The sequence below is a fragment of the Aulonocara sp. 'chitande type north' Nkhata Bay genome, linkage group LG14 (genome assembly GCF_057382095.1).
Source record: "Aulonocara sp. 'chitande type north' Nkhata Bay isolate Kocher_YH1m ecotype deep benthic linkage group LG14, A_spYH_male_GT1.1, whole genome shotgun sequence".
NCBI classification, from domain to species: domain Eukaryota; kingdom Metazoa; phylum Chordata; class Actinopteri; order Cichliformes; family Cichlidae; genus Aulonocara; species Aulonocara sp. 'chitande type north' Nkhata Bay.
This window is the reverse complement of record NC_141357.1, coordinates 1,592,842-1,614,319: the sequence shown is the minus strand read 5'-3', so window position 1 is coordinate 1,614,319 and position 21,478 is coordinate 1,592,842. Positions and strand designations below refer to the sequence as shown.

General features: G+C 42.5%; 1 protein-coding gene across 2 annotated transcripts in view; it reads right to left on the bottom strand.

Moving 5' to 3' along the window:
- Positions 1-21,478, bottom strand: part of sorl1 (sortilin-related receptor, L(DLR class) A repeats containing) — a 91,769-nt gene that overhangs the window by 20,179 nt on the left and 50,112 nt on the right. For both annotated transcript variants that reach the window (XM_086260541.1, XM_086260540.1), the window contains exons 7-25: positions 19,282-19,383; positions 17,796-17,965; positions 16,189-16,381; positions 14,816-14,933; positions 8,288-8,361; positions 7,646-7,734; positions 6,804-6,982; positions 5,267-5,453; positions 4,829-4,957; positions 4,145-4,230; positions 3,301-3,473; positions 3,029-3,160; positions 2,745-2,836; positions 1,892-2,138; positions 1,665-1,803; positions 1,409-1,582; positions 1,187-1,300; positions 972-1,094; positions 691-810 (exon numbers count right to left, since the gene is read on the bottom strand). In XM_086260541.1, coding sequence (XP_086116667.1) covers positions 691-810; positions 972-1,094; positions 1,187-1,300; positions 1,409-1,582; positions 1,665-1,803; positions 1,892-2,138; positions 2,745-2,836; positions 3,029-3,160; positions 3,301-3,473; positions 4,145-4,230; positions 4,829-4,957; positions 5,267-5,453; positions 6,804-6,982; positions 7,646-7,734; positions 8,288-8,361; positions 14,816-14,933; positions 16,189-16,381; positions 17,796-17,965; positions 19,282-19,383 — 2,641 coding nt within the window. The remainder of the gene's footprint in view (positions 1-690; positions 811-971; positions 1,095-1,186; positions 1,301-1,408; positions 1,583-1,664; positions 1,804-1,891; positions 2,139-2,744; positions 2,837-3,028; positions 3,161-3,300; positions 3,474-4,144; positions 4,231-4,828; positions 4,958-5,266; positions 5,454-6,803; positions 6,983-7,645; positions 7,735-8,287; positions 8,362-14,815; positions 14,934-16,188; positions 16,382-17,795; positions 17,966-19,281; positions 19,384-21,478) is intronic.

The following is a 21,478-nucleotide window of genomic DNA, read 5'->3' as shown; positions in this document are numbered from 1 at the left end:
GTGTGGGACTAATAAAGGTTATCTTATCTTATCTTATCTGAACACTAACATAACATGTCGAATCATGCAGAAGGTTGCTAGCCCAAGCTGGGACTAGCAAGGCGTAGCTAATAAAGTGAGCGTCAAGCATATACAAGCTAGCCTCAAAACAATAATAACCGTTTTCTAATTGTGTGGGTACGACAACAAAACTATTATGAACTGGAGAGTATTACAATAACTTACAATTTACTGGCTGTCTGTAATTTAAAAGTAACTAACAAACCCCAAAACTCACTAAAGCAGCCAGTGAGAACCTGCTAAGCTAGTTAGCTTTAGCTAACTGTTTAGCCTTTTGTCCTCATCAGGAACTGATTCAGCTGCTACCTCAGTGAATTATGAGGAATAACAAACTGAATATCCAAAATAACACTATGACTATTATGCTGTACATTTCAGTGCCTGCAGCTGAGTCGTTGTGTGTTAGCAGTCATTCTGTGACTTTAACTGTGTGGTTAGCGGTTAGCGGCTGTGTAAATAGCTCTGTTTTTATGACTTTAAAAAAAAACACTAACTGCACTGTTAAAGGCTGTAGCTTTGTAGTTTTATTTTATGACTGTGAAGTTTACTGTAATTGTTTAGCGCTTGCAGCTCACACCTTCTCTGATTTAACTTTGTGGGACATCATGTATGATGCTGAGTCTTTCTCACCAGTGCAGTTTGTTTCATCTGACCAGTCTCTACAGTCATTGTCTCCATCGCAGCGCCAACTCTTGCGGATGCAAACACCACGTGCACACGTGAACTCATCAGGCCCACACTGATGAGAATCTGAGAAATACATCAAAGTGTTAAACAATGTTGCTGATCTAAACTAAAATATTTGTGTGATGACCCTAACCTAATTAACTTTCTAGTCTTCCTAACCAATGAAAGTGCTTTAATAAAAGTCACATTTAACCATACAATCACACAGTTTTATTAATGCGTACCACAGTTCTCCTCATCACTGTTGTCTCCACAGTCATCCTCATGGTCACATTTAAAGGCCAGAGGGATGCAGGAACCTGAGGCCACGCAGCGAAACTGGTTGGACGGGTCACAAGTCGTAGTGGCTGGAGAAGGACGCCAGGAAAAAAGAGCTTTGTTTCTATTGCAACAGTTGATTGTTTCTGTCATGAAGGCAGCAACGCTGCTGAGTACTTACGACACTCTTGTTCGTCACTCATGTCCCCACAGTCGTTGTCGCTGTCACACTTCCAGATGCTGCTGATGCAGCGGCCATTGGAGCAGCGATACTGGTTTGGCAGACAGCTGTGTTCTGGAGTCGAAGAAATATGCAAACATGCAAACTGTTAATTGTCGGAGGCTTTGTGTCCGTATATCTTACGACACGCGTCTTCCAGAAGCAGTACGTGCTTATTCTCACCCGTCTTGATGCAGGTGTTGTTGTGGAGCTGGTAGCCTTGGGGACACTGACACTGCAGCTCTCCGCTGGGCGTCGTTAGAGTCGGGGCGCCGTCTGGGCAAACGCAGGTGTGCCTGTGGCCGGGCTGAGGCAGACACAGCAGGCTGCACGGCTGGTCGGCACAAGCGTTATGGCCTGACGAGAGCAAGAACGCAGTTTATTTCATTTAAACCTGAAGAAGACTGACAGCATCATCACCTCCCTGCCTGGTCCTCACCTCTGTTCTTCCCCTTATAGAAGATCTTCAGGTCCATGACCCCAGTTAGCCTGCCAACAATCAGCTCGTTGTTTTGGGAACCAGCCTTTGGAGCTTTGAAGATTCCCATTTTAGACCAGTCATCCCAGTACAGGTCATTCTGAACACAGCATGCAGCGCGAAAGTGTGAACAATCCACCCAATCCATCAAGACTGAAACACACACACACTCATAAACATGTTGTTACCTTGAACACAGCTATGGCGTACGGGTGGGGCAGCCCCTCCATGAGGACGCGCCTCTGCCCTCCGATGAAGTCGGCCCTCTCGATGCGGTCGCTGTAGGCTTCGGTCCAGTACAGCCAGTGGTCGTCGGCCGTGATACCGTTGGGCCATCGGACACCCTCGGACACGATGCGGGACACGTTGGTTCCATCCATGTAGCTTCGGTAAATGCCAGGCGCTTGGTCTCCCCAGTCAGTCCAGAACATCAGACTGGACATGGAGAGGATACAAGATTAGGAATTTGCACCGAATGCGCCCATTGGCCACTCTTTGACTGTGATTGGGCGCCAGGTCAAATATTTAATACAAGCTTAAACTCTAAGAGAGTGACAATGTACACAGAGAAGGGAGGAAGTGAGTGCAGTGAGTCAACCATACATTCATTTTCTGAGAAAGTGGAAAACGAGATCAGCAGCAGACCACAGGAATCCCGATGTCTCAGGAAAAGCAGAACTATGTTTGCAGAAGTGAAGCCAGATCTGTTTTCAGAGATGATCTTGTGGTCAGTTTGTCTGGTCATCCTTTTTAAAGGGTGATCAGAGCATTGTTGTGTTTTTACCTTAAGATCAGGTTTAAGAAAATAGTCAGAACCACTGGTGACCGATGTGTATTTTATGCTCCTGCTCTGCAGGTTTGTGTTTGCTGGATCTTTGCATGATTGCCTGAAAAAGGCAATATCAGCAAACACTATATTTATTATAATTTCTTGTTCTTGACTGGAAATGTCAGCTTTTCAAATCAGCCTGAAGCTGCTCGTTTCAGATTCACTCTTTTAATCACAGGCTGGATAAAACTCGGTTCCTTTAAACTCTTCACCTCTCTCCGGGCAGCAGAACCAAAGCTCGCGGGTGTTCGAGGATGGAAGAGTTGAGCAGGGTGTGCCGCAGATCCCCATCAGGGTTTGAAACCTTCAAACATAACAGGGAAAAGTCAACGGTAATGAAGCTGTGTCAAGAAGACAGATTATTGTGATTATGAATATAATCTGACGACCAAAGAGGAGAACTTGGAAAGAACAAGCAACTGTTTTAGTTTGATAACCTCGCGACTCTGATGTGTCTGATATCCTGAGTGACAAACACTGACAATGTTTTCTATACCTCAATCTTCTGCGCTCCAGCATCCACCCAGTATAGCAGTCTACTGATGGGGTCAAAGGTCAGAGCCTCCACATTCTGCAGGTCTTTCCTCACGACAACCTCCTGACCTGTGCTGCCATTCAGACACAGGCGCTGCAGGACCAAAAGACACACGCAGGTCAGTAACAGCTGAATGGTTAAGCTCCCTCTACGTCTCAGCCCCACAGTTAGCACCATGCTGTCCTGCTGTGAGAGAGCACACACCGACTGCATCTTCTAGAGGAGCCACTGACCTGTATGGTGTCCAGGGAGATGTCGGCCCAGTACAGGCAGTTGCGGTCATAATCAAAGTCCAGAGCCACAGCCTCCCTGAGGCCAGCCAGAGGCAGAGCCTGGTCAGTGCCCGTGGCCAGGTCGTAGCGATGGATGGAGTTCCTCACAGCGTACAGGATGAACTCATTACTCTCTGCAAAACCACAGGAGACAGCCTGAAGACAAACACTGGGACTACAAACGTGCACTGACACCGAGCTGCACTGCAAAGAACTTGAACGACTGACACAAACCGATTGGCTGCTTCATGTCGAGTAAATTCCTTCATTAATTTGAAAACATGATCTCTTTGATTCATTCAACACAGCCGTCATGTTGTCATACATCCGGTTAGAAACGGCCCAGCTGTTGTTACCTCTCAGAGCAGGTCTATTATAGAGACTCTACTACTGACCCATACTCAATAACTACAACACAGCTAGCAGGACATTAAAAGTCAAGTTGAACTGTTGGACATGACGGTCCAAACATCTTGAGCCGCCCCTCATTTCTTCATGCTGTGAAGCAATGCCAGCACAAACGGAAGCTCAACTGTGTCGAGCTTGATCACGATTTTTGCGCAGTGCTGTGCATCTACGTTTTTTTAGGGTGTCTAATGTATTTATATGTAGGAGAAGCAGAAATGCTTAAAATAAAGGATGTTTATTTGGATTTCACCTTTCTCCCACAAAACCCCCACAGGTTACCAAGTCTGTGTGCCAGTCAGTAAAACTGGATGGTAACATTTGTTTGGAAACGTGACACCTTGAACTGTTCCACAGCACGCTCAGCTGCATCTTTGAATGTTTGGAGAAAGCAGATTACCTCCGACAGGACAAGGCAGCATCTCTCCATCCAGCCGGGCCTCCACATCTCCGCCGCTGCAGCTGTCTCCTGGTACCTTCCTGTAGCTGCAAGAGAGAAATAAAAGAGCTTTCATCTGTCAGCAACTTGGTGGCGTCCGAACAAAAACAGTGAAAAAAAGGAAGAATAACCAGGAAGGACACATTCAGTTACGTTGGTGTCGTTACTGGATCAATAAGGTTCTAATTTCAAATGACCAATCACATTGTAGTGATGTCATAGTTTTGTGATGTGGAAACATTGTCGCCCACACTCCCACGACCCTAACCCTAACGTCCAGCCTCGACCCTAACCCCCTCCTTTTTGGGATTTTTTCTTGAGTGGACATCGGAAGGTTTTTTTTCCAAGTCGCAAAACTATGACATCATAACAATGACCAGGATCAACATTGCACATGACAAATCACAGACGTCACCACGTTGATGCAGGAACAACACGAGGATATCTGCCAGAATCACTACAGTGTTCATAGCATGGGAGTTTTCTTCCAACACAGTTTGATTAAAAATATATGGTTTAGTAGATTTAGATTCCTCTTTAGCACCCGTTACTCCATTACTGCTGTGGACGACGGCATTATGCTAAGAAACTGCAGAAGAAGAACGGCAGGCTCTGCATTCCTGCACGTTAATAACAGCAGTTTACCCTTTGCTGCGGCGGTAGGTAGTACCAACAGGACAAGGAACGGGTGGAGCGTAGAGGTCGCCCAAGAACTCAGGGTCAGGCACGCACACCTGAAGGGACAAGTCCTCACTCAGCTTAAAGCCATAGTCACTGAAAGGAGGAAGAGGAGGGGAAACAAACAATATAGTGAGTTTCAGCACCTCCCAATAAAGAACAACAACACAGTATTTAACCCACCCATACACAGGGGGGTAGTCCTGCTTTTCTTTTCATTATTCTTGTTAATGCATCCTTTCAAATGAAATTTAACCTCTGCATCATAACATCAAGTCCTGGTGATAAATCATTATGAAATCAATCATGAAAAACCTGATATGTTCGGATATGGAGTAGAAAAAGAACTGATTAACAAATGAAGACTTCTGAAATCAAAGGCCTGGAGAGTTTGTGGACTCTCACCACTCGTAGTCCTGGCGTGTGCAGGAGCAGTTAGAGATGGTGACCGGCCGGTCAAAATCCTCTCCGTTAAAACACGTAGCGTGAGGCGCTCGCCTTTTGAACGTTATCTCTCTTCCCAGCAGACACTCATTACCGTGCTCGTCAGATGGGGACCAGTGCTTGTAGTCCTTCTCAGAACAAGGCACGCCTAAAGAAACATCCAAGGAAAAGTAGACATGATGTGGATCTGACAAATGAGTTGAAATATTCTTGATGGTATATTTATAAAGTCAGTATTTCTAGATAAACCTTTCTGCTGGCGTGTGTTGCTTAGTATTTATCCTTTGCCTTTCTCCTAGCTTTCATCGTTTCAAGTTACATATTTACTTTTAGAAGTAAATTAGCATTATAGTTATTTCCTATTATTAAATTGGAATATTGGTGATTAGAAATGACTTGGCTTGTTTTTGTACATCTTCCTTCTTTGAATTTTATTTAACCTTTAATTTTATTTGTTTATTTTTTACACAGTAACACATTTTTAAATAATAGAAACTTTTTATTAGTGTTAGCTGCTACTAGAATTTGGTGATTATACATTAATTTATTCCCAAGTTAATAATCATGTGTCTCTGTAAACCATTACTCCTTACTAGCCCTAGGGTCTTCTGGAATTAATGAAATGTAGTGCTCTTAGTTAACAACAGCAAACAGCTAGCAGCTTTCTGGCTATTTTAGCTAAAGTACAATCTTTGTAACAAAAATGTAAAGTGAGTTTATTTTTGGTACATGAGCAGTAGTTGTGTGCAACATTGCTACAGTGTATTACATTTTGTTACAGTTCATTCTCCCTAAAAACCCTGGATGCTATGCTATCACTAGCTACTGTCATTATGGTAAAATGGTAAATGGCCTGTATTTGTATAGCGCTTTTACTAGTCCCTAAGGACCCCAAAGCGCTTTACACAATCAGTCATCCACCCATTCACACACACATTCACACACTGGTGATGGCAGCTACATTGTAGCCACAGCCACCCTGGGGCGCACTGACAGAGGCGAGGCTGCCGGACACTGGCGCCACCGGGCCCTCTGACCATGCTAACCATGCGCACGTTGGCTACATACATGAACTTTAGGTGCTACAAGCAAATGTTACAGATCTTATAACAGTTTTATGATTGTATTCATCGATTAATTAATGAAATTCATTTCTGTCATCTAAATTATTTCATGTAGCTGCTGAGTTATGCTAGTTTTAGCTACAGTTACTACATGAGGTTATTAATCAGAGAACCAACCTGCAAGCATGCATCATCACTCTACAGCCATCTGAAATATCTCTGGACATTTGTTTGGACGATTATATGGAGGCACTATATGAATTGCTTACTTATTTTCAGTTTATATAAGAACTACATGTATAAAATCAAAAGTTACAGATGACTACAAATCACCCCTACAGCATTGGCTTTAGTCTAAACTGAGAAATAACTGTTTCTGCATTTAGCTGTTGTTGCTAAGAACTAAAGATCTCCATTCTCAATCGTGGACTTACCCAGAATGTCAGAGGTGTTGACCTGCAAGATGAGCCAGCTGTGTCTCTGCTCGGCATACGAGCCAAAAATGGTGAAGATGGTGCTCTTCTCTCCGGGCTCTGTCAGCAGCTGGTAAACGTACACTTCCTTTTCTGAGAACCGAAAGTCGGTCCACGTCTCGCCTTCATTGGTGCTGAACCTGACAGGGGCGTGGTATTATTAATGACCGTATCTTCTAAATGTGTTTGGTAGCAGCCTCTCACGTACTGTCGACTAAACATAACTGAGTAATGTTTGATCACCAAGGTTACCAAGTTATCAGCTCATCTGCTGCATGCCCACTCACTCACCGAGGGAACAACAGCAAGACAGAGAAGACAATCAGATGAAACAAACAAACATGAGTTAATATCAAATTAAAGTGGGAGCGCGACGTGTATTAAAAGTCGGGCTTAACCCAGTAATAGGGACATTTGTATGTATGAAGATAAAATCGGGTTACTGAGTAATCAGGGAAAGATAAAATGAATTATGGAAATGAAGCCAACTGGATACATATCGTTATAATACATCACTTTCATGAATTAAAGTTGGCTGCAAGGTAGGTGTTGGCACAGAGGTGTTTTAATCTAGTTCTGTTGATTAGTGGAAGGATTATTTGCTGTTTAACTCCAGCAGGCAGCTTCACATTCACACAGTCTGCTCCTGCTGGCTAATGGGCACGACCACACGGTAGGTGCCGTTTATGTGCTCCGCCTGCCAGATTTCTTAAAGCTGTCACAAGTTAACCTCTCTGGGTTTGAAGCTCCGTCCGATTCATTTCCTCGGCTGGAGGAAGTTTAGGAAAGCCATCTGGACTTACTTCAGTTGTGTGGTGGGGCCTCCTTGTGCAATAGCCATCAGGATGCCGCCATGGTCACCCCAGGTGTAGAAATGAGGGCCTGCCAATGCCTAGATTACCACAAGCAGTGTGAGTGAGACATAATGTGCTTCACAGGGTTGAAGAAATTTCGTGTAAAGACAACAGTGCTGTTGTGTGGACTAGACGGTAAAGCTTTAAGTGATATCGACGTTCATCTAACAAACAAAAGATTCCCAGGTTGATCCTTGCGGGGGAGACACATGTCAGAGTCATCTGACACATAAGGAACCTGGTTATAGTGATGTGTCTGATGTCAGGCGGCAATAAAGCTACTTTAGTGCCAGTTCTAAATAATCAAAGTCAGAACAATCCCCATCAATCTGCTGCTAGAATTAAGGACAGTAGAGTATGAGACTAATGAAGCACTAATTACTTTTGAAAATATCATCGATGTCCTTTGAACACTAAATGAATTAACAGTAACGTCCTTTCATGACATGTGGGCATGAGAACATCAGTCGTCTACGAAAGCTGAATAAAGCTCGAGCCTGTCTACAGGACTAAGCCTGAATAGTGACTTTTTCTTTGACACACAGTTTAGCCGTCTCCACTGTTCTTGTTGTTCTCAAACTTTGCACTGACCTCTCTCCACTGGGCTCCAGCGCTGCTGGATACATACACATTGGGTTTGTTGGCCAAGTTCCTGCCAACAGATCCTGCAATCAGAAGACAGAAAAGGCCTTTAACACACTCTGACTCCATATGATCGCTGCTTTTGTAACTCCGGAGTTTAAGCCAGAGCATTTTGAATCTTTTCATGCATGTGGCATTTGTATCTGCTGGAAATGAAATCCTCCAGGAACAATCTGCTTAGAACATTTTATAAAATACACAATGAAAATAAAAAAATTATAAAACATAAGGATGAGAGGCCTGCTTGAATCCGCCTACAGATGCTGAGATCCATCTGTAGTTCTGGAAACATCCACTAGGGAGCCAACATTGTTGTCCTGTGTTGGGCATTGTTCTGATACTGAGTGTCAGATAGAGGCTGACATGTTTTACCCTGTCGTAGCCTACCGTGATGAAACTAAAGTTAAAATTTTAACTTTCTAATTAAAATCATTAGAAAGTTAAAATAATTATCTGCTTAGCTAAAGGCATTAGCTATTATTTAAAATGTAGCATGTTAGCATTTATCAGCGACAGAAGCAATGTGACAGCTAACACAACCTCACACAGCTGCTACAGCAGCGGCACTTTTTAGTGTTTCTTTAGATAACAACTGCAGCTTCATCACAGGGCTGATAACGAGGAAGCAGAGATTACAAGTAGAGTAGATTTAGAAAATTTGAATGTGAAAAAAAATGTGAAGCAGACTGAAAATACTTTTTACGCCTGTTTACACAACGTTTATTTGCTCCAGCGCTCTTACACATTTGCACAACAGGTAACATTTACTTTGGAGTTTGGAAGTTGGGAAGAAATTTTTATATCTTCGTCCAAATGCCCTCCAACATGTGTGTTAGTGTATCCCCCATCTATCTATCAGGAAAAGGATCAGGACCATCATTCTCTGTGTTTGACACTCGAGAACAGACAACAACCGCTCAGGACATCAATCACATTGAAATATTTCAGGGTGAATGACAGAAGCACAGATGAGAATGAGAGCAGCATGGCTGATGTGTCTCTGCTCAGGGCTGTAATAATGCCTCTGAAAGGAATTTGGTTCTCTCTCCCAGTAAAACGGGCTGATGACACTAAACGTTAAATATCATCACAGAAAGTGTCAGAGAAAAATAAATGGCTGCCACTGATTACAGCATCCTGCATGATGTCTGCGACAGAAACACAGTGGGATCATCATTTAGCCTGGAGAAATAGTTTGCTGCTTTATAAGAAAGCCCTCCGCAAAGCCAGAACATCTTACTATTCATCACTGATTGAAGAAAATAAGAACAACCCTAGGTTTCTCTTCAGCACTGTAGCCAGGCTGACAAAAAGTCAGAGCTCTTTTGAGCCAACCATCCCTTTAACGTTAACTAGTAATGACTTCATGAACTTCTTCACAAATAAAATTTTTATCATTAGAGAAAAAATTACCAATAATCATCCCACAGATGTAATATTATCTACAGCTACTCTTAGTACCATTGATATTAAGTTAGACTCTTTTTCTCCAATTGATCTTTCTGAGTTAACTTCAATAATTACTTCCTCCAAACCATCAACGTGTCTTTTAGACCCCATTCCTACAAAACTGCTCAAAGAAGTCCTGCCATTAATTAATTCTTCAATCTTAAATATGATCAACCTATCTCTAATAATCGGCTATGTACCACAGGCCTTCAAGCTGGCTGTAGTTAAACCTTTACTCAAAAAGCCATCTCTAGACCCAGCAGTCTTAGCTAATTATAGGCCAATCTCCAACCTTCCTTTCATATCAAAAATCCTTGAAAGAGTAGTTGTCAAACAGCTAACAGATCATCTGCAGAGGAATGGTTTATTTGAAGAGTTTCAGTCAGGTTTCAGAGCTCAGCACAGCACAGAAACAGCTTTAGTGAAGGTTACAAATGATCTTCTTATGGCCTCTGACAGTGGACTCATCTCTGTGCTTGTCCTGCTAGACCTCAGTGCAGCGTTCGATACTGTTGATCATAATATCCTATTAGAGCGATTAGAACATGCTGTAGGTATTACAAGTACTGCGCTGCAGTGGTTTGTATCATATCTATCTAATAGACTCCAATTCGTGCATGTAAATGGAGAGTCCTCTTCACACACTGAGGTTAATTATGGAGTTCCACAGGGTTCAGTGCTAGGACCAATTCTGTTTACATTATACATGCTTCCCTTAGGCAGTATCATTAGAAGACATAGCATACATTTTCACTGCTATGCAGATGACACCCAGCTCTATCTGTCCATGAAGCCAGATAACACACACCAATTAGTTAAACTGCAGGAATGTCTTAAAGACATAAAGACCTGGATGGCCGCTAACTTTCTGCTTCTTAATTCAGATAAAACTGAGGTTATTGTACTCGGCCCTGAAAATCTTAGAAATATGGTATCTAATCAGATTCTTACTCTGGATGGCATTACCTTGGCCTCCAGTAACGCGGTGAGGAACCTTGGAGTCATTTTTGACCAGGACATGTCCTTCAACGCACATATTAAACAAATATGTAAGACTGCTTTCTTCCATTTGCGCAACATCTCTAAAATTAGAAATATCCTGTCTCAGAGTGACGCTGAAAAACTAGTTCATGCATTTATTACTTCCAGGCTGGACTACTGTAATTCATTATTATCAGGATGTCCAAAAAACTCACTGAAAAGCCTTCAGCTAATCCAAAATGCTGCAGCAAGAGTCCTGACAGGGACTAGAAAGAGAGAGCATATTTCTCCTGTTTTGGCTTCCCTTCATTGGCTTCCTGTTAAATCCAGAATTGAATTCAAAATCCTGCTCCTCACATACAAGGTCTTAAATAATCAGGCCCCATCTTATCTTAATGACCTTGTAGTACCATATCACCCTATTAGAGCGCTCCGCTCTCGCTCTGCAGGCCTACTTGTTGTTCCTAGAGTATTTAAAAGTAGAATGGGAGGGAGAGCCTTCAGTTTTCAGGCCCCTCTTCTGTGGAACCAGCTTCCAGTTTGGATTCGGGAGACAGACACTATCTCTACTTTTAAGATTAGGCTTAAAACTTTCCTTTTTTCTAAAGCATATAGTTAGGGCTGGACCAGGTGACCCTGAATCCTCCCTTTGTTATGCTGCAATAGATGTAGGCTGCCGGGGGATTCCCATGATGCATTGAGTTTTTCCTTTCCAGTCACCTTTCTCACTCACTATGTATTAATAGACCTCTCTGCATTGAATCATATCTGTTATTAACCTCTGTCTCTCTTCCACAGCATGTCTTTATCCTGTCTTCCTTCTCTTACCCCAACCGGTCGCAGCAGATGGCCGCCCCTCCCTGAGCCTGGTTCTGCCGGAGGTTTCTTCCTGTTAAAAGGGAGTTTTTCCTTCCCACTGTCGCCAAAGTGCTTGCTCATAGGGGGTCATATGATTGTTGGGTTTTTCTCTGTATCTATGAAGCGCCTTGAGGCGACTTTTGTTGTGATTTGGCGCTATATAAATAAAATTGAATTGAATTGAATTGAATTAAATCAACCAATCAATGTGTGATTAAAGTGCAGATTACTCATTTTATCCTATTAACATCACAAATCCTTTCAAAAAGACAGAATAAAGGTCATTTTTAATGCCTTTGTTTAGATTGCATATATATATTTATTTTATTCGACTTTGACTGTACAAGAAGCTGGAGCACTTTATTATTTTAGCGTGAAAGCACCACGAGGTAGAGGCTTTCCTCGGAGACGGGAGGTTCCCCAGCATCACTTCTTTGACCCTGACCTCTGTAGGAGACCAGATTATGCCTGGACCCTGGCATGAGCTCTGATTATTATTGCGTAGAACACAACTGCAATGAAAACCGCTGGAGATTTAAGACAGCAACAACTGAATACGGATTTCAATCCCACCTTCTAATGGTGGTTTTAACAGGGCCGCAAAGCAGGACCAGCTGGTCAGCTTGATTAAATTGATACTGGACTTGGCCGCAGACCATTGCGTCACACCCTTGGAGGTTCTCCAGCATCACTCCTTTGACCCTGGACTCTCTAAGAGTTCCCCTCACATGGACGGGAGGACACAGGAATAAAACCCTGTGATCTCTCAGCAATCGCCTTTGTTGTTTGTGTTGCCAATACTCGAGGGGAACCGGCAATTCTTGTGAACATTATTTTAAAAAGCCTTAAAGAAAGCCACCAAACAAATACAGTCTTGAACTTCAGTTCGGCACAAATCCATCACATAATCACTGCGTTGAGGTCTTACCAATATCAAAGGGAACAAATATTCCCGGGAATTACTGTGGGACAGTCATTCCTTGTACACCATGTTAACAGAGATAAGATACAAAATATATCTTAAATAAACCAGCCTTCAACATCAACTCATTCTTTAAACATACTTGTTGCCGTCAGAGCTACTCGTCAGCCTCTTAGCACTTACACCTGTGGTAGGAGTCTGCGTACGTTCAGGAAAGCTTCAGAATTTTAGTAGCTGCACCTGTGGTATTGATTTGAAAATTCTACATCGCCTTGTTCTGGAGTTATCGCATTCATCGGGTGTCCAAGTTAAATCGCACCTATGCGAGTTGTCACACGATTTTCAGAAAACCTGGCCTCTGACATCATCATGGTCACTAAGATTTGAACACCTGGTGTCAATTTCAAAGTCCTATTTCACCTCACAAACTCACAAATCTGCATGACCACCCACCCACCTGGCAGAGCGAAAACACCCTGTACCCAGCAGAGAGGGTAAACGATCCGAGAGTTTTCCAAGGAAGGAAATGAGATATTCTTCAGTAGCCAGCGTGTTTGGTTGTGTACAGCTGCAATGTTTCTGTGTTAACTGTAAAAACAAGGTGACTTTCGCGTTAATTTTAAAGAGGAATGCACAACTTTGTCATTTAAAGTTCAAACTTGCCAACATTTCTATGTTGTGTTGTGTTTCATCTTGATTTTATCATTGTTTGGTTTATTTAAATTTTCATATGGTGTCTGTGGTTTTCATGGTTTCGTCCGTGTTTTAAAAGTCGACTGTTTACTTTGATAGTTTATGCTTTTTCTAAACATTATCGTGTTTTATCTCAGTTTTTTTGGTTCTTTTGGTTTCTCTTGATAGTCTGATGTGTTTTGTAGACGTGTTGTGTAAATGTTCCTGCATGCATTTTAAATATCATTACAATATCTTTTCTTGTATTAAATAAATTGAACTACAAAGACAATAACAGACCGACCATAACTGACACCAATGGAAGCCAACAACAAAACAATGAGAAACCTCGACAGTGAAACAGGACGGATGGAGGCGGGATCCAGGTGCGATCTACATCAACTGAAGGATTTGTTGCCAACATCATGATTCCGAACCAGGAAAACTGCGACGGTTTCATGTGAGGACTTTGGGCTTAGAGACGTACCCGATGTCACTGAGGTGGTTTTAATGTTGGTGTATACTCACAGCACAGACTAATCAATGATATTTAATATTTTGTAAATAAGAAGTTAAACTGCATGGAACTAAAGTGTTTCCTGTGGTGGTCGTGCATGTTCATCCCTGCACTCAGGACTGTGTTTGACCCGTCAAGTGCCCGCCGGGTGCTGCAGCAGTAATTAGCCCATCTATCTAAGAGAGCGATAATGAAGCACATGGTGGCAGCAATTGGCAGCGCTCCTTCCTCCTCCTCCGCTCACCCTCCCTTTTTCTTGCATTCTTTCCATGCCCATCATCTAATAAGAATTTAATTAAAGAGACAGGCTGGTTGCAGTCTCCTAAACACTGCAGAGTATCAACAAATCAGTGCTCTCGACCAGCTGTGACGAGGCAGAGACAACTCAAACTGCAGCCATAATGTCTCTGCAGCACTGACACTGTTTCCACTTCGCTCTGAGGAATTCATGAGAATTGAACATGTGGTAACAGTTTTCACATTATTTATGTCTTTGAGATTTAAATTGCAACTGTGTAACTGTAATGAGAAGCAGGACAGATGTTTCAACAATGATGCATGAAGCAAGTTTCTAACACATATCTCACAAGGTGCAATCCTATTTCCTGTGTTTTCAGCAATACAGGAAGTGGCCACATACTAAGAGAGACAGAGGCATCTCAAACATCACAGACTTGTTTGCCTTGCACTGGATATTTGAATCAGTGTTATCATAAACCAAGAGGAAGTTACTGAAAAGTACAACAAGCCATCCTCCAACAGATGGCACTGAAACTCTCCTCATCTAGCTCTTAGGCTTTCGTCAAAGCTCTGGGACATTTCTTCCCTGTTCACAACAACCCCAGAGGTTTCTAGTAGTGCAACTATAATTTGACTTGAGTTTGAAAGTTTAAGTTCACCATCTGTAAACTGAGTGTGAGACAAAAGTGTTGGACCCATTAAAATCTGTCAATGTTTGACTTCACTGCTTGTAGTCTGCGTCCTACACAGGAAGGTCGAATGAGCTGGGGGAAAGAAATCTATTCATAATGAGGAATCGATGAAATCCAAGAAAAACTTTTATTCCGTGTTATCCCACCTGTGGCCATAATAAGTCCAGGTGCAGAATCCTTGGATAAAATGGGTATTCTTCTTAGCTGGATGTTAAACAACTGGCTCCAGCGCTGAGCCAGGTGAAGGGAGCAACCTTTACTGAGCTACGAGGGAAAAGCAGACGAGAGAAAAGTTAGATGACACTTAGCTGTTCAATTCACAGGATTCATATCTACCCGATTTGAGCTTTTCTGCGACATCAGCAGTTCACATTGGGTCATTGAATCTTACCCTAAGATTCCTGCTCGTGGTTAAACTTAGCTAACACTAGTATGCCTGCTAACACGAACGATTCAATTCAGTTTTATTTATACAGCGCTAAATCACAACAACAGTAACCTCAAGGCACTTTATATTGCACAGTAGACCCTACAATAATAGATACAGAGACAAACCCAACAATCATATGACCCCCTATGAGCAGCACTTTGGCGACAGTGGGAAGGAAAAACTCCCTTTTAACAGGAAGAAACCTCCGGCAGAACCAGGCTCAGGGAGGGGCGGGGCCATCTGCTGTGATTGGTTGGGGAGAGAACAAATTCCAGTTTAGCTCACCAAGCAAGTGTTTAGGGGTTAGCTAACTCCCAGGGCTGACCTGGTAGCTTAACTGGCCTTTTTCAAATTGCTTTATTAACTAATATTAAGAACTAACAATCGGCAAATTCATGCAAAATATATGATAACTAGCTGGTTAATCTTCTTGTTTGCAAACGTGTCAATACTGAAATCAAGTGTGAGTGGAAATTTTAGTTGGCTAACCCACCAAACTGTTTCACCAGCTAACATGAGATGTGATACAAACTTGTGTTTGCTGATTTTAGGCAGCAGTAACTGGATGCTCAGTCATTCAGGTAAGGAGATCCCAGAGACTTCAAGCTGTTCCTGCAGTTTGCTCTCATGTACTAGCTTCAGATAGTTCTGGACTGAAGAAGCCACTTGGGTGAGTAACAAAACACTGAAGATGCAACGTCCAGCTTCAGCTTTCTTGGTTTACAAATGTGAGATTTTGTCTAACTTGGGAAACGAATTGGACTGAGAAAAATAATTTTGTTGCATCAGGTCAAATTTTTAGTTCAAATCATTATCAAGACATACAGAGGACGTCTACAGCCATCAGCTCTGTCATGGTTTGGAGCTGTGGTGTTGGAGAGCGAGAGAAAAGTGGAGAAATTTTGAACACAAAAAGTTCCAGCAGATTTGAGCTTATTGGTTCTGTTAGTCAGACAACAAAGTAATGTAGGACTATTAGTGGCAACTAATCAATCCATCAAATGGAAATCTGATGAAGTAATAGAAGTTTATGTTTCGTGCTTCTGTGGGAAAGAAACAACTGAAAGCAATAAGTTAAACTTGGCGTACCTGGCAGTCTATGGTTCCGCCCAGGCTGTCGGTAGCAGGCGACTGAAGCAACTCCCACGTCCCTCCTTTGTCGAACGTGATGACAGATCGCATGTTGTCCTCGCTCACAGAGCCGTTGATGAGCGTGGCGATGTAGACGCCCCTCAGCCCCTCCACACGGTGCAAGTCTGCAAACGGCTCATTGGCAAAATACCTGCGCAGCAAACGCGAACATGGTGGCAGGGTCAGAGAGGAACATCTGAGGTGATTCTGTAATATTTAATGTCAAGGTAATTATCTATTTCTACAATACAACAATACAAATTATTTACAATATTTAAAAGGAAGGAAGGAATTGTGTTTTTATTCAACGTGATCATATTTTCATTATTTTACTTCAATGATAGAGCTCTGGTTTGCACTCCCACCCTGTCCACTGAACACTGCTGTCAGTTTGTTTTTCCTAACTGTAACTTTTGCACACTTTAGCCTACCAGTCCTCCTAACACCCAATCCCAGGACCACGCTTTGGACCCTTTAAAGATGATTTCAGTCAGAACCACAGAAGCACAGAAAGTAATATCATCAAGTTGTTCAAACGTAGAACATGAGGCAACTTTTACACACAGCAGAGAGGTAAACAGGAAGCATGAAACTCACAGTCTGATGCTTTGTTTCAGAATGAGTCATGAGAAACAGAAGACAGAGAAGTGTTAACAGCAGACGCTGTTGGATAAACAGAAACAATCAGCTTTGGCAGGAAGCTAAGCCAACACTGGGACTGCCTCTGCAAAACTAACACCAGATCGTCCTCGTGATTATGTAGAAGGCAAACAATGACTACAGCTATCAGTTGAATGCACTATTAGAAAAGGACGTACTGCTTTCAAGTGTTTGCAAAACCTATACTGTTACCAAGCATTTGTAAAGACAGCAAGAGGCCTTCCTGTCAGTTGCTGTGGTTTCTATGGGAACAACTCAATTACTGGCAAGGCTGCAGATAGTGCTCGATTTGTCCTGCAGGTACAGACTGCAGTCATTTTTATCTGCTGGTACAATTTGGTTCATCATGTGATCTGCTCATTTACTTATCTAAAGGAAAAGGGGAAAAATCACTAAAGCATTAAAAGCAAAGAGCCAGCTGAGACGGTCCAGACGCCTGTAAGGAGGCAGGCTGGATGAAGGTGTTCCAGACACATTCGGCTGTGGGACCCAAGCACCTACAATGGTGAGCAAACCCATTCAGACCATTACATTAGCACCTTGTAGAGGCCCAGTTACAACTTTGAGTCTACTTACATCAGTCTGGATATGATTCTGCACACCTGGCTATGGCAAGTTTATCCCTCATGCTGTCCACACACTCTTTGTACTTGTGCAGTGCCCAACACATGGTTCATATATGGACCCAGCAGGGACTGAACAGATCTCAGTATGTTCCAAATCCACTGCAGTGCCCTCACCAAAGGATTTTTATTGAAACTGGATTATGTGTTTTTAGTTAGCCTGACAATCTGTTAACGAGAGGTTTGCCCTTTTGTATCCAAACAGGTAGGTGTGTGTGTGTGTGTGTGTGTGTGTGTGTGTGTGTGTGTGTGTGTGTGTGTGTGTGTGTGTGTGTGCAGTACCTGATGAGTGTGTTGCTGCCAGAGCTCTCAGGACTGTAATACAGCACGTTCTCCAGCGACAGAGAGAAGGCGAGACCCTGTGTGTCTGAGATGTAGAGGTGTGTGACGTTGTTCAAGTGGTTCACACACACGAACACTTGGTCCTCAGATGCATCTGCTATGTAGTACTCCTGTGGGGGGGTCGGGGGGGAGAGGGGGGGTCATCTATAGTTCACCGGCTTAAAAGTCCGATTAGACTCGATGCTCTGAAATGGGAACGTGTTGTGTAATGTTTTTTTAGAAATGGGAACAACGAATGTTCAGCTGTTATGTTTCAATGTTTTTATTGCTGTTGCTGTCTGTGTGTGCTCCTCACACATATGCTGAGAACACACATTTAGTCTTATATTACACCTTGGACGTCTTTATTTCCAGGAGTTTCACCTTAATGAGTCAGTTTCAAAGTTTTGTGCTTACAGCCTGAGGCCTTTGAGTAACCGGTCACATGGCTCTCTGATGGATCAGATATGCATGTATGCATGAATCAGCATCAAAGGCTGCATGAATGTAGCTGCAACCGGGAGCGCAGATCACACATCCTGTTTAAAATGACAGAGCTGAAGCTGCTTTCTTAGCAAACCCTGTTTATAGCTGTGAACACACACCGAGTGAAAGTCAATACTTATTCAGGTACTCTCTGCAGCAATACTGTACAGTTATTTAACCAAAGGTCTGACAATAAAACATTTCATGAATAAATAAAGAATATCCTTATGTTTGTTCAAACTGACACCATCAGCAGTAACAGCATAAACACTCTGCACCACAGACTTTATATAAAAGCTGTAGCTACCATGACATCACACATAGTTTCAGGATGCATGTGTTGAAGCCTCAGCAAAAAGATTTTGGTTCCCAACGTGTTGGTTTTTGAAGTTCCTAGTTATTAGTTAACAGCTGTTTCTACAAACTGTGTCAGGTTAACTAAGTTCAATCAAAAACCTGTGAAACAAACAGTGAGTTGTGTTATTTATCAGTTTAAAATGTTCCAGCACTACAAATACGGTTCAAAGTTACGAGTTGAGTCCAAGCAGCTTCGTGTTCCAGCACACTAGTCGGTTAAATCAACCACTCCCATAATTTAAGCATGACAAATATTTGAGCGAGTTTACAAAATGATAAAGCCTGTACACTTCTTATAAATTGGGAAATTAGCTAAAGAGAACTAAATGTTTTTTCTACCAACCTGTAAACATGTTAGCTTCTTGGCTAAGGTTGGGTATTTTAACATGACAGTCTAAGGTTTCACTTTTGGCATCGGCCTCCAGTGGCCATTTGAAGAACTGCACGTTTGGAAACGACACATTGGCTTCTGCAGTCCTCAGTATTCGCTGTGTGCTTTGTACTACGAGACTGATTTAAGACCATCTGACGGGACTGTACCTTTGCTTTCTCACGGACAAATGTGTTGGGTAAAGCACTTCTGAACACAAGAAAAAACACTCACTGTGATTGGATGGCGGGTCATAAACTGGGCTGCTTTCATTGGCTGGCGGTTGTAGGACACCCAGAGCTGAACAGATGATGGTTCGTGGCTTCCCAACAGTTTCTGGACATAGATACAAAACAAATCACTCAACCTCTCCTCAGATTTAGTTTCTCGGCAGCTACAGCTTGGAGTTGGCACACAGGCTTCATTCTAACGTAGAACTTCATGATGAAATCCCAACAGAACAAATGTAAAAAGCTTTGACGGCTTTTGGAAGACTGAGATGAACCGAAGAGGCTCTTCAGACCCCGTGGAACTCTGGACTATTTATTTTGCACAAGTGCCGTGTGTGGGCAAGGCCGTGAAAATGACCTGAAATTAGGAGAAGAGACTATGTGGACTGTCCTGATAATGTTTTGCTGCTGTGACACCCCCGCGGTACAGAGCTCAACAGCTGAGAGACAAATCATTAAAACGAGCTGAATTAAAAAGTCTCTCAGACTCCAAGAGCACATCTTCACTGTCATGACCGTGAGTGTGTGTGTGTGAACACACTCACACACTCACGCACACTGGATTGAAGTGTAATTGTCCTGACTCCTGTTGTCACAGTTGGTTTGTTATCAATTTGGCCTTTTTTAGGAGTCGCACAGAGAAATCAGGATCTTTCTTTCAGCGATTTCTTGTCCGTCTGAAAGGAGAAAATAACTTCATGGACGGACAAACAGCATATTTTACATCCCACATAAAACTACTGGCTGCACTCATATTTCATATTTTTCAAAATAATATCACTGTGTTAGTAATGTGCACCTCAGGCCTTCTGTAAATGACTCCACTAACATCTGTACAATATTAGGACTCCAGTATGGGCTGCTGCTCCAAACACAGCACTGACAGGACGCTTCTGGACGTCAGTGCAGATGTCCTATTCAAAATCTACAATATACATTTCTTCACAGTGACACTTTTTCTGCCATCCTTTCCCGACTATCTCAGGTTTCCTGTTCTATGTTCACCAAATCAACTGTCCCTTGATACCTGACGATATCTTTGTTCTTCCAGGGAATACAGATCCTGCTTTGTTTTTCCTGTGGTAGCAAACAGAATGATCTCCTGTTTGCTCTAGTCTACGCTCAGAGATGTTTTCCTTTCTGTTAATAACCCAGCCCTCTGTGCCTATTAACGTTCCACTCTGTACTCCTAATTTCATTGTCTCCACAGCTCATGTACTCTGTACCTTTCCCGTCTCACCCTCCGCTCTCCTGGCTGGAAATTCAGTTTGCTGTTGGATGCAGTTCAAGTTTGCGGAGAGCCAAGCAGCTTCGTTATATTATTTCTGATTAGGCTGGACCACCCGGCTATAAGAACAACGTCCTCTAGAGAAAGAAGGTTTTAAAAGAATAGTGAAATGAGGTAACTGCAGTAAGAGAGGGAGGGAAAAAAAAGATTCTGGAGTTGAAGAGAAGAATAGTGGGAGAGAGGAGCGAGCAGGAGCGAGCAGGAGCTCAGCTTTAGAAAGCAATAAAGACTGAACAAAGAAGTCAGGATGGAATTTAAAGAGCAGAGCTGCACATCCAATATTCATTTTGTCTGGACTGTCAGAATCCACGTCATGCTACACGAAAAGAGTCAATCCTAGATTTGTACCAACAGGAACGGGAGGAGAACCTCTGACATGTTTTTGGGGGCAATAAACACTGAATGACTCATCACACCATGTTACCAAATGACAGATAACTGCAGCCTAGCTTAATGTTCTTAAGCTGGAAATGACATGAGAATCATAAAATATAAGCTTACAATATAACATTTTCTAATGTAAGAGCTAAATACTCAATTTAGCTCAGCATGAAGATACAAGTAGCAGGAAGCCTGGCTTTGTCTGCAGCTAGAACAACAAAAATGTGTGCATCTATCAATTATAATAATAATAATATGTAAATAAATGATTCCAGTCCATCAAAACTTAGATTTTTGTTTCAATTGTGGGTTTGGAAATGAATTAGTTTCCTTCTTCACACTCCGTGTAATCACAGTTTTAATGTCAGGTTACTTTGTGAGTCAAGAGGAAAATTGGACTGTAGAACGTATTTTCACATGTAACTATATATTTTTCCACTGCAACCACATATTCCCCTCCAACAGCAGCTGTCAGCAAGCTTTGCATTACACACTGTTCCTGGTCTCTCAGATCCCTGAAACGAGAGATTCT